Source organism: Austrofundulus limnaeus, unplaced genomic scaffold, assembly GCF_001266775.1.
Source record: "Austrofundulus limnaeus strain Quisiro unplaced genomic scaffold, Austrofundulus_limnaeus-1.0 Scaffold55, whole genome shotgun sequence".
NCBI classification, from domain to species: Eukaryota; Metazoa; Chordata; class Actinopteri; order Cyprinodontiformes; family Rivulidae; genus Austrofundulus; species Austrofundulus limnaeus.
Window position 1 is genome coordinate 1,546,380 of NW_013952457.1, and position 13,038 is coordinate 1,559,417.

Consider the following 13,038-nt stretch of genomic DNA (forward strand, 5'->3'; position numbering starts at 1 on the left):
TGAGTTGTTTGTGTTTACCTCCCTGACCTCTGAAAAATCCTCAGTATTTTTGTGTTTCTGTGTTTGTCTGCAGGATTGCAGTGTTTTCGGTCACAGTGTTCTACGATGAGAGGGTTGTAATCGTGGCAGAGCAGAGGCCAGACGCCAGCGAGGAGGACAGCTTCCAGTGGATGAGCCGAGTGCTTCAGGTAAATCCACTTTCAAATGTTTACTCTAATACAGGTTTTCTATTTACATCAGTACTACCTGAGCAAAATGTTGGAGTAAAACAAAAACAACTCTTTTCATGTCCTCGTTGCTGACCCTGTCGTCTGGTTTCCTCTGAAGGCTATCGACAGCATCCACCAAGTGGGCCTCTACTGTCTGGCTCTGGTCCCGGCCAACACCTTACCCAAAACCCCCCTGGGTGGCATCCACATCTCTGACACCAAGCAGTTCTTCTTAGATGGCAACCTGCACCCCTGCAACATCCTGATGTGTCCCCACACGTGTGTCACCAACCTGCCCAAACCTCGCCAGAAGCAGCCAGGTACGTTCTGTCCACCGCAAATCTGACAGGACGCCACGGATTGTACCTGATATTCTGCTAGCGCCAGGCTTTCTAAGAAGTCTTATTCTTTTACATGTTTCCTTATTGGGCTAAACAGGTAAATATTTATATAAAGAAGGAACGCAGTAATTTTGTTTAGGATTGTTTCATGACAGGAAGTAACATTACAAAAAGTCCCTGAACTTTAAATTAGTACATTTATAAGCAAAAATGCCCAAATGTTTAGGAGAAATAGGGATGATAAAGTTATAAATTAGTGAATATTATTCCAGAAAATACATTGTTTCGCTTTTTAGCGTGGATTTACTGTTGTTCCACTGAATGCAGGAAACAGAGACAAATTCTTTGTTTTATCTTGGTTGAACAAATGTGTCTTTAAAATCCAAACGTTTATAATGTTGGGAAATTGAAATTTTTATTTTAAATTTTGCCACCTAGTCACTTCTTTTCCTTTTTCTACAACCAAAATCACAGAAATTCTGAATATTTCTGAATTTCCATCCTTCCTCCATCATGTTTTGTAGCTTCTGTATTGCTCTGGTTTATCATTTTATATTACTCTGAAGTAAAAGTGAAAGTCGTGTTTTTTTCCTACATAAGTATATTTGCGGATTGTGTTTTGTGGTGAAGAACATTTTTTTAAATCTCCTCCTCCACTTCACTCTTTTCTCGTTCTCTCTGCTTTCCCGCTGTAGTTGGCGTCGGCCCTGCGTCCGTCATGGTGGGAAACCTGGTGGCGGGGAAGCGGATTGCCCAGGCGGCCGGCAGGGACCTTGGCATGATTGAAGACCAGGATCTCGTCCGGAAGGTAACTTGACTGCGACGGGACTTGAACTCACATTTTCAACCGACCGCAAACTTTAAATCAGATCAAACATTAACAGCGGCTCGTCCAGAAGCTGCAGGAGTCACGTGCGTGTGATTGATTCATCTTTTAACGTGTATGAAAGATAAATCTTGAGGTTTGGATGGTGATGGGAGCTCAGGCAGAAGTCAGTTTTGTAGAAAACAAAAATCTGGATTCTTCTTTCTCTTTGCTCTCGACTCTCTCTGGATGTAGCTCTGTATGTGGCCCACTGTGATGGTAAGAATTCACTCTGGCATGTACCCCACACCATGCATTATTATTATTGGCCCACCTGTGCTGTATTGTGGCTTTATTTTATGTACTGGTGTTAATTTCTGGCTTCAGCAGGAATTTGCATGTTTGTTGTACAAAATATGCACCCGTCTGTGGTTCTCACTTGTTTTACAGCAGATATATATTTTTTACGTTTCACATCCATTTCTTAAAAGCTTGATTGCCTTGAAAGTGAGTGGTATAAACTGCACATTGGCGAGTAATGATTTCTACTGAGGTATGCAGTCCCTAAACACCACTTAAAGTCTCTGTTTATTGTTCCTTTCATCAGCACAAAAGCTCTTCCTGAATTTGCCCTTCATGGTCATGTTTGTGTGAATGTTTTCTTTATAACTTTTCTCATTTGGTTACAGCATCAGTATTTGACAGAAGCTTTACAGTGGAGGGCCCAGACAGACCCCGACCACGTGCTTTACGTTCTTCTTAACGCAAAGGTGCCAATCTGATCTTTTTGTACACCACATTTAAAATCACTGTTAGTTGGGAGACACTCGATGCGGCTGTGTTGTTGTGTTTTGCGCTCTTTGTCCAATGTTCTGTCTTGTTCGTCAGGGTGTAACGGTCGGCACAGCCACCTGTGTTCAGCTTCACAAGCGAGCTGAGAAGATCGCCGCCGCGCTCATGGAGAAGGGCAGCATCAACACCGGGGAGAACGTCGTGCTGCTCTATCCACCTGGTAGGTTCTGGCTCCGACCTTTATGTTCAAACGTCACGCTCAAATAATGTTTGTGTTTGATCTGTAGCGTTTTTGCCTTTTTGCGTTTTTATACAACGCTGTTTTATCCGTCACGTTTTTGTTTTTTTCAGGCATCGATTTGATTGCAGCCTTCTACGGCTGTCTCTACGCTGGCTGTGTTCCAGTAAACGTCAGGCCTCCTCACCCTCAAAACCTGGCAGCCACTCTGCCGACAGTCCGCATGATTATTGATGTATGTGCACTTTTATGTTTAGTGAACATAACCATAGAATTGTCTGTAGATCTTAGGAGCATTTTTTTATTCAGGCATCACATTTATGCCAAGATATTAAAAATCAACAACCTGGGGACATTTGGTAACCTTATGTTATTTGTTGCTGTGTTTTAACTCAGTTTCCTCATTGAGGTTCGTTTATTAAAGAGATTCTGTGATCATTCTGTGGAATGATAATAAAACAAAAATTATATTTTATAAATCTTTATTTGTCATCATGGATATTTGAGCAAACAGATCATAATATTCCTGTAAAATGTTTAAGAGAATTATAAAAGTCACTTTGTTAAAGAAATATGAAACAATATAATGTGTATCCAAACGAGTTGTTCGACAAGGATTTGAGGTTGTTTTTGTTTAGTTTTTTTTTTGTTTATAGATTATTGTTTAAAAATATAAATTTTGGGAGGAAAAAGGCGCAGATACTGTAAGATTTTTTTCTTGTTTCTGCCACCTTTCATTTTATTTGTGATTTGTATTTTGATTTTATATAAATTCATTTTGTTATTTTAAAAATGAATAAAGTTATTTAAATAAATAAATAAATAAAAAATGTGTCCTAGGCTGCACTGAAAGTGCCACAACTAGCTGCTGCTGCTGGTAATTGTGCTTGCAAACAACTTTAAGAAGCTATGTAAATAGTCTTGTAATTCAAAACTGACAGTAATGCAAAGGTTTATAAAATAACATCCATGCAAACTGATGTGTACTTACATTAGCCGTTAGCTCATCAGTGCAGACACAATAAACTATTTTCTTACTTTTAAAATGAGCTATCTACAACAGGTAAGATATTATTTATTCATAGCCTTTCCACTAACTAAAAAACTTTAAAAAAAATCCAACTAATAACTAACTAACTAACTAACCTGCTGAGGGCTCATCCAGTTCACATCAACAAAGCATCATACCTAAAACAAATTACCTCCAAATCTCAGTATCAAGAAGAGTAAATGTGTTGAATGTTGGGGTGTGTGAGTGTGTCACATGTTCAAGTATTTTTATTTATTTATTTTTTATTTTTTGTTGAAGCTTCTTCGTATTCGTTTTAAATAATTGTGTTTTGTTGACAGGTCAGTAAAGCGGCGTGCATCCTCACAACACAAAACCTCATGAGGRCTCTGCGCTCCAAAGAGGCCGCAGCTTCCGTCAACATCAAAACATGGCCGACAATCATTGATACGGGTAATAAAGCGAATCAGCCAATCACCACCTTGTGTTGAAACTGTGTTGTTACAGTTTGTCAACACAGCTTTTCCTAAAGTAATTAAAAGAAAGAAGGAATGCATTAAAGTTGACATTGCTCAACTTCAGTGTATTCTAACCTTAAATTCTCCAGATGTAGGACATTTACAGTTGTACAACTGAGTAAATGTGTCTGATTTGGTGTCAGTTTGGCTTTTAAAGTTCAGGTTTGTGGTCAAGTCAGACATGTTCATGCTGCTTTAGTAGTTTCGGAACATTTAGTCAAATAGAAAGTACATTTCTCATCAACATTTTTGATATACACTGTTAGATATGTGTGCAGATGTTCTTGTTTAAATTAGTCATCAATTTTTCCTGTGTACCGTAGATAGATATATTTACATGGAATTGGCATACCCTCTTATACTGAATGCATCTGCTATTTCATCTCTGCTGCATCATATTTGCTCAGTGCACTTTCCTGTTGACTTGGATCCATGTAAAACCTGCATCTTTCTTGTTTACAGATGACCTTCCCCGCCGCCGGCCCCCACACATCTACAAGCCGCCCACAGCAGAGATGATAGCTTATCTGGACTTCAGCGTTTCCACCACAGGCATGCTCACTGGCGTCAAGGTGAAGCACGTCGCTTTTACACAAGTTTCTCACCGTCTCAGGAAAGTGTTGGGTTTTCACAGTTCTGAATATAAAAGTTGTTGCAATAAAGTTGTGAGAGATGAAGTTTGGTGTGAGACCAGGTGTTGAGAACAGTGTTTTTCTTACCTTCGATATACAGTATAAGTGAATAAACATGAGTGTTCAGTAATTTGTATTAAAATATTAGCAGATTTGCTATAAAAGAATTGTTGGTTTTAATAAAACTTTTATATATAGGATCCAAAATAATAATAATAATAATTTTTTGGATTTGCTTGTGTCAGATCTCTCACGCAGCAGTCAGTGCTCTTTGTCGCTCCATAAAGCTTCAGTGTGAGCTCTACTCCTCTCGTCAAATCGCCATCTGCATGGATCCCTACTGTGGTCTGGGCTTTGTCTTGTGGTGCCTGGCGAGGTACGGTCAACCGTCACTTTCTATACCTGGTGTCTTTTCTGTCTTCTTGTTCATTTACCCACATTTTTTCTCTTTATCTGCCTGGCAGTGTTTACTCAGGTCACCAGTCCCTCCTGATTCCTCCGTTTGAACTGGAGAGCTGCTTGTCTCTGTGGCTGAGCACGCTCAGTCAGTACCGCATCAGGGACACCTTCTGCTCCTACTCTGTGATGGAGCTCTGCACTAAAGGGCTGGGCACCCAGACCGAGTTACTCAGGGTGAGAGATCCACACGGACAGCCAGGAACTGTAACAGAGTCGTGGATTCGATTGTTGTGTCTCGCTGTGTTTCAGGCTCGCGGTGTGAATCTGTCGTGCGTCCGGAGCTGCGTGGTGATAGCAGAGGAACGACCTCGCCTTGCTCTCACGCAGTCCTTCTCAAAGCTGTTTAAGGACGTGGGACTGTCCTCCAGGGCTGTCAGCACCGCCTTTGGCTCCCGGGTTAACCTCGCTATCTGCCTGCAGGTGTGCACGACGTCAGGATCTGGCTACACGAACGCGCCAACTTATCGCAATTCCTGTAAACCCATGGGACATTTTTGTGTTACAGGGCACAACTGGTCCTGATCCGTGTACAGTGTATGTGGACATGAAGTCTCTGCGGCATGACAGGTGAGAGCACAGGTGACATTTCCAACAAGCTGAAACAAAATTCTGCAAATAGTGACTTTCACAAAACAAAAAAACGCAAAGTTATAGCTGGGTTTTAAAAAAAAGGAAAATACCCTATTTCTGCCATTAGCAGAATGTACACACCCTAAGTAACAACTAGTTGTATTATCCTGGTAAAAAAAACTTCAAGAATGCAAAAAATGCATAGTAAATGTACCATTAGACCACAGAAGCATCTTTTTTGTTTTAGTCCATCTTAAATTTACTCCAACCAAATAAAGATGGCAACATGTTTTAATTTTCAAGGAGTTAAATATATACATCTTTTTTTAATATAAACTATTTATTTAGACTTTACAGGATTTTTGTAAATAATGAGCAGAAAACACCAAACAAAATTTTATTGTGCTAATGCATAGGAATCTTAAAGATTCTTATTTTTACTTTCATTTAAGACAACAATGTTGAACTATATTCACAGATAATCCTTGTTTGAGGCCTTGTCCTCAGACAATAAAGCCCTTTCTCTTTTTTTGTGCGTGTGTGAAATTAATATAAATAACATCCATCTGTAATTCATCAGAATATTACGAATGTCGTTTCTAAATTTGACTGTGTGTATTCATGCAGGTAAACAGAATTTTCTATATTTTATTAAAGCTGAGTTAGTTTTAAGATATACTAAGTGTATTCCACTTTTTACAAAATTATCAGATTCTGATTCATTTTTTAAATAAATTATTTAACAGCTTTACAAATCACAACCAACATATGACTAAAGCCTCTTTCACAAGACAGGTCTGTGAAATCGCCACACAGACCAGTCTGAAAATAAGCTCCCTCAGTTCATTCATAAATAACAGGAGAAGTTGGCCCGGTCCCACTCGCATGTACGCATTCAGAAAAGAACCCAGCAGCACGGAACCAAAAGACGTGTGGAGCAGATCTCGGCTTGGCTGAAGTGGACCGTGACGTATATCTTGTGTGACGGACGTCTGTCTGTGCTTTAGTGTTTCCTCCCTCATGTTGCCTTTGGCTCATAATGACCCAAAACTGAGTTTAAAAACAGAAAAAAAACTAAATATTTTTTCAACTTGAAATTTGAGGACTTTTTTTAGATTGATTCCAGCATTAGAAAAAGTAAAATGGGGCCTTTTTTCTTTTTCCCACGTAAAATGTACAAAAAAGTTACTAATTTTGTCTACGGATCATTTTGATCTTAGAGTTGTATTGCATTGAAATCACAATCACAGAGTCGGTTACACACCACAAAGATGTGAAATGGCTTTAGTTCCATCTAAGAATCTCCTTGAGTTGCTGTAAAGGTAGCTTAGACACAACCAATGACCCCACCCTCCTAGCCAATCAGTGACGACCGGTGTTCTGACGTCGCATTTTGGTGTCGACTAGGACCGCTTGGAACCACAAATAAGTAGGAACTAGTAAAAGGGCGGGTTCCATGAATCTGGCCTAATGGAAATGGCTTGGAACCGTACCGACACTACAGTGGCACTAGTGGAAAAGGGGCAAGATGTCCAGAGGTTTAATGATCAACCTGAGAATCCAAGTTCCCCAGCTCCTGGCCCAGCTGGGGCAGGTAAGAGGAAGAGGTGTCAGTTCTGCCCTCMAAAGAAGGACTGTAAAACACATACTGGCATACTGCCAGTGTGCATTTTTTTCAGCTGTTATTGTTCACTGGCACATAAATACTTATTGGGATAAATAAAAATACATTAAAACTACTTGTTGCACATTTCTTTTACTTTAGTCTATAGGAATGCTATACAAACATTGCTCACTCCCTACACAAAAAACAACTCCCTATACAATAAATAAACTCATCAAATCGAGCGGTATCTCCTGGATAAATGTCGTCCTTCTGCTATGTGAAGAGGGAAAATTCCGGCATTCACTCAATTTGTGGTGAATGGTAAGTTGTTACTTTAGGCAAAATAGATTTAGTGTTTAAAATTCAGTTAAGCTTTTCATATTGGGGGTTTAGTGAAGCTGGGTCATTATGACCCGGAGAACACGGGGTGCATGCAGGATATGAGGACCGCAGGAGGCTTAAGGCACAAGATGTTGCTGACGTTGCAAACTCAAGTATTAATTAGAAATGATAGCATGTCTCCATGAAATATGTGTTGTGTTTCAGAGTGAGACTGGTGGAAAGAGGAGCGCCTCAGAGTCTTCCATTAATGGAGTCTGGCAAGGTGACATGATCCACTTCAGTTGTGTAGACAGTGAGCAAGATGTTTAGAAAAGCAAGCTCATGAAGTTTTTCCTTCATTTTCAGATATTGCCAGGCGTTAGGGTGATAATTGTAAATCCTGAGACCAGAGGTCCACTTGGTGATTCTCATCTGGGGGAGGTAAGAGAAATGTGATTTAGCTTTTTCTGGTCATAAAATGTAAGGTGAACCCCATAACCCTGGTGAGGTGGTGTTTGAAGTGAAACTAGCACCATTTGTGTTGCTGTCTTAGATCTGGGTGAACAGTCCTCACAGTGCCAGTGGTTACTACACCATCTACGGAGAGGAGAGTCTTCAGGCCGACCACTTCAACACCAAGCTCAGCTTTGGAGATCCACACACTTTGTGGGCCAGAACTGGATACTTGGGTTTTGTGAAGAGGACAGAGCTGTTGGGCGCCAGTGGTGGTAAATATACATCTGATACTGATTATTAAATCAAAATTAAAGAAAGAGTTTGAGTTGATGAGATAGTTGTTAAATAAACAGAATATCAACACTTATATATACCAAATACTGCTTTAGTCCTTCTCTGGATCGCTCATCTTCTCTTTAAATCTGCTCTCAGATCGGCATGATGCTCTGTTTGTGGTGGGCTCACTGGATGAGACACTGGAGCTACGAGGGCTGCGGTATCACCCTATTGACATTGAAACATCAGTGTCACGAGCACACCGAAGTATTGCTGAGAGGTGAGAATGCTACTAATAATTATCTACTTTAATATGTCATAATTTTCAAAATGTAAATTTTAACAGCAAATTTGACTTTGAAGGACTCAGGTTTTTTAGCTGCTAAAGAGTGCATGCTATAAGTGGAACTTTGTGGAAGTTGTTGGACCAAAAAAAGGGTTTTGCTTTTATCAAAGACCAAAGTGGATTAAAAAAAGAAATTATACAATCTTTGATTTGAGGTAGAGTTAGATCAGGGGTGTCAAACTCAGTTAGAGGAGAGGACCAAAATTCAAAACTTGGTCCAAGCCAAGGGCCAAACTCTGTCAATATTTATTTAAAAAATTGTATGTTACAAATTATTCTTATAGAAATACAACTTACCTTTTCCAAATTGTGTTTTATGTAGCATTTAGAACATACATAACTTGATGCAGGTAAAAGATTAAATTTAGAGAAAACACATCATTAGAACTGATATCTCATGTCTTACACCCTATCAAAAACCTTTTTGTTTATTATATCTTATAGATACAATTTTGCACAATACAGCAAATCAGATAAAAAAAAAGAATACCTTCACTAAAAATACAAATATTTTAAAACTAAGAAGAGAATACAGAAAAAGATTTATTAAACTCAATTTTCTGTTGCTCTTTCCACACCAAAATCAAAGATTACTGAAAATTTCAAACTTAGTTGTCTTGGCTTGAAAGTTGGCCAGCTGTCATGATAAGAACGCAGTGACAACAAGAGAAACCATAAAATATTTTAAATTTGAAATATTACCTTATGGGGCGAATAACATGATAACGAGGGCCAGATGTGGCCCACGGGCCTTGTGTTTGACACGTGTGAATTAGATAAACTCTTTCAAGCTAAAGATATAGACGACAGTTCCTAGTCATATCAGTTTTAACAATCTGATGAGTTTTTTTTACAACTTTAAAAGAGGGGTCTGTCTCTAAAGTGACCTGTTATTGTTCTCGTTCCTCTCAGTGCTGTGTTTACATGGACTAACCTGCTGGTGGTGGTGTCAGAGCTGTGCGGTTCAGAGCAGGATGCTCTGGACCTGGTGCCTCTGATCACAAACGTGGTCCTGGAGGAGCACCACCTCATTGTGGGCGTGGTGGTTATTGTGGACCCGGGCGTCATACCCATCAACTCCAGAGGAGAGAAGCAACGTATGCACCTTCGCGACTCGTTCCTCGCAGACCAGCTCGACCCCATCTATGTTGCCTACAACATGTGAGGTGATTTGGGTTTGTTTCACGATCATCCGCCGTCTTCGGCAGCACGGTGGCTCGGCAGAGGGTGTGAAACGGGGGAAAAAAGCATGATGCACCGACACGCAGCCCTGTGTGACACCAGCATTTCTTGGCCACTGCATGTCTGTGACCAGATCTGCCACATTTGGGGTTATTCACTGTGTTTTTATACAATGATCAAACTTTGCAAATGAGACAGGGGTAACGTGCTACAAAAGGGAAAAAAAAGTAATGTTCCGCTGTTTTTTTTTTTTTTTTTTTTTTTTTTTTTTTTTTGAGAGAAAGAGAAAAAAAACACAACAGTCACTTTTATATAAAAATACTATAGTCATGTCTTAGTGAAAATCTGTCTTCTCAGTCATTAATTAACACAAATCTCTTTTTTGAGTCCATGAAATGCATCTAAAATTAAATCAACTTTAAATATTTTTACATACAAATTTTACACGAATGCATGTTCTTACTCCTCATCATTTCTCTGCATGGATAAATAAGAGGGCAAGCTATGAGAACAGACGTCTGTTTTAACCAGACTACCCCCCCCCCCCCATACTGAAGCCAAATAGATTTTCCTGCTCTGATATCTTTCCTGCCTTACAAAACTTCAGCCATACATTCCTCTCTTAACTTTTATTGACTTTTGCTATCAATGGCTGTTCATTCTTTGAACTAATAACGTAAATTCTAACAGATATTAAAAAAAGGATCAAAATAAGAGGAAAGAGGCCATATTCTGTACTGTAACAATGAGTGTCTCCTTGTATTTTAGATACTGTACGTTGCTGTATATATGTTTTTATTTGTATAAATGTACAAACGCTTTACTCACATCTCTCAGCTGGTGAAGTACTTAGCTCAGAGACCATATTAGTAGCAGAAAGAGGATTGTAAATACGATTTATTGGTTAAAAGTACTTTTGGCGTGGCGTATTAGCTGTGAGGGAGGGTGAGGATAAATAACTTTAAAACATTGTTAGTGGTATAGTTAAAAAAATTGCACTTTTTTCAAAAATAGTCTATTTTAATATAACAATGAGGCATTATAGCTGATGATACGGGAGCATGTCAGATGTTTGAAGAATCTGAGTGGAGGAACTTTGTGAGTTTACTGCTATCACTGATAAAGTCAGGAAATTTCCCTGTAATTGTCTGTGGAGAAAACTAAAACCAACGTTATGACTGTTTGCAGGCTACGGAGCCCATCTGGTGACAGTGGATTAAAAAAAATATCCTGTGACCATGCGGTAATAACACGTGGTCACACAATAATTATGCCATGGCCACATGATAATAATGTGTGGCTACACGATAATTATGTCATGACCATGAGATCTTATGTTATTGTGTCACTGGATGGGCACTGTAGCAGGCTGCTAGGTTACTTTGTAAAAAAAAAAACCTGTCCATTTTCATCTAATATCCATTGCCTTTATGTTGCCAAACAGGCATGAACTTCTCAGTTTGTACAACATAACGGAACGTTAACGGGTTTAGTCTGTTTCCTCTCAGCACTCACATGTTCAGACTGTGTTTGTGCAACTTTGTAAATAATTAATTTGAACTCCAGAAGCATTAATGTATGTATTGTAGTCAGCAGAAGCAAATCAACATGTGTCATAGCCCATTTTTCTGCAGTGAAGAACCCCTAACATAAACCTGTTTTGTAGAGGATGTTATCCATTAAAGATAAACGAGAATAATAATCATTTCTTTATGCATTTTGCACTGGAGGATGTAAAGAAGATTTTACTGTGTGGACTAAAACTCACCATTTTATGTGACATTAAAAAGATAGTTCATTTCTTTTTAAGTGGGGTTCTGTGGAAAGGTTAAGAATAATTATTATCTTACCTGTTGTAGATGGCTGTTCAGACACCCTTTGTTTGGAGAAATAATTTATTCTGACTGGAATAACAAGCTAAAGGCTAATCAGAGTGGACCCCAGACCAAAGTGGATTGGTCCCAAAACAACTCCACTGGAAGTTTGACAGCTAGTTGTTGCCTTTACTAATTGCACAAATTAAATAGAATTTGTTATAAAGAACTAATCTGAAACCAACAACATAAATGTTTATTAAACAGTGGTTGCATGAACTTCTATTGTTTTTGTGGGGATTGGAAGTTGTTTCATGACAACAGCAATCCAGTTTAATCTGGTCCCTGCTTGGACTAATGGTTAATTCATAATCATGGTCAGAATTAAATTCTAGTTCTCAAACTGAGGTCATTCAAGACCTATCTACAGCAGGTGAGATACTGAACCCCAATTTAAAAAAAAAAATTGTACTGCTTCAAGGGTGTTGAATATTTATTTGACAAATACAGCTTGACATAAGGTTTTAGTCTACCTTTAAAAAGGTCCAATAGCACTTGTTCATCTTAGCTTTAACATTGTGTCCTGCAGCTGCAGCAGAATGTTGACTCAGCCAAGAAGAAAATGGCTTGAAAGACATGTCATTTTGAGGCACAAGTAGATCAGCAGGTATGAAACTGGACATTCAGGGAGTTAAACTCACACGACAGGGATGGGCCAGGTGGTCCCATAATGCAATCTGTGAACGAGACCCTTTTAATGTGGATGTTTGTCAAAATAAATCTCTGAAATTATCACAGATCTTGCAAACCTAAAGAGCTAAAAAAAAAAAAAAAAGGAGGGATTATGAAAAAAAGAGTCCATCTCTTCTCTGAGAAGTCTGCAAGGGCTTCTTCTGATTCTTGCTCATTATTTTTCAACATCACAGTTCTTACACACTATGCAATCCTAATGATGGTGCAATTTAATTTCAGAGCATACATAGAGGAATAAACAAGACGCTAATATTTTTGTTATTACTAAGAGGGACTGATGAAATTCAACTTGTAGTGTACTTGAGACTGTATTCATCTCTCTTAACTCAATATTTTGTGTWTGCACTCTTTGTATGTTGTATTTTAATTATTTGGTGAAATTTACACTTGCTTCAAAAAAAGATGTGCTCTACTATTGACCTTTTAACTAATAAAGATGTTTTTAATCTCATAGTTAAAAAAAAACAAGTGGTACGCATTTTATTTTGTACTTTGGTTTTGTTTTGTTTTATATTTTATGTATCGGTAATACAGAATAAACAGATGCGTTTAATCACTTAATGTGTGTGAATATTTTTTTGTAATAATAGAAGTGATGCAGTAAAAACCATGGCGTTTGCATTTTTTCAAAAAGATAATTTACTATTTTTTTATTTTATTTATTTATTGTTTATAAACTGAAGTAAAGAGAGAATACGGGATACCATATAT

General features: G+C 38.5%; 1 protein-coding gene across 4 annotated transcripts in view; it reads left to right on the forward strand.

The window, feature by feature from the left end:
• dip2bb (disco-interacting protein 2 homolog Bb) overlaps positions 1-12,888 on the forward strand; it is a 50,277-nt gene extending 37,389 nt beyond the window's left edge. For 2 of the 4 annotated variants that reach the window (XM_014009134.1, XM_014009135.1), the window contains 18 exons: positions 74-188; positions 328-529; positions 1,246-1,358; positions 1,611-1,634; positions 2,045-2,125; positions 2,244-2,367; positions 2,499-2,620; positions 3,736-3,847; positions 4,375-4,484; positions 4,790-4,920; positions 5,009-5,177; positions 5,253-5,423; positions 5,509-5,570; positions 7,726-7,783; positions 7,867-7,941; positions 8,054-8,228; positions 8,389-8,512; positions 9,491-12,888. In XM_014009134.1, the coding sequence (XP_013864588.1) occupies positions 74-188; positions 328-529; positions 1,246-1,358; positions 1,611-1,634; positions 2,045-2,125; positions 2,244-2,367; positions 2,499-2,620; positions 3,736-3,847; positions 4,375-4,484; positions 4,790-4,920; positions 5,009-5,177; positions 5,253-5,423; positions 5,509-5,570; positions 7,726-7,783; positions 7,867-7,941; positions 8,054-8,228; positions 8,389-8,512; positions 9,491-9,743 (2,221 nt within the window). In that variant the 3' untranslated portion in view covers positions 9,744-12,888. The remainder of the gene's footprint in view (positions 1-73; positions 189-327; positions 530-1,245; positions 1,359-1,610; positions 1,635-2,044; positions 2,126-2,243; positions 2,368-2,498; positions 2,621-3,735; positions 3,848-4,374; positions 4,485-4,789; positions 4,921-5,008; positions 5,178-5,252; positions 5,424-5,508; positions 5,571-7,725; positions 7,784-7,866; positions 7,942-8,053; positions 8,229-8,388; positions 8,513-9,490) is intronic. The other 2 variants (XM_014009136.1, XM_014009137.1) reach the window with 1 other exon arrangement.
• The last annotated feature ends 150 nt before the right edge of the window (positions 12,889-13,038 follow it).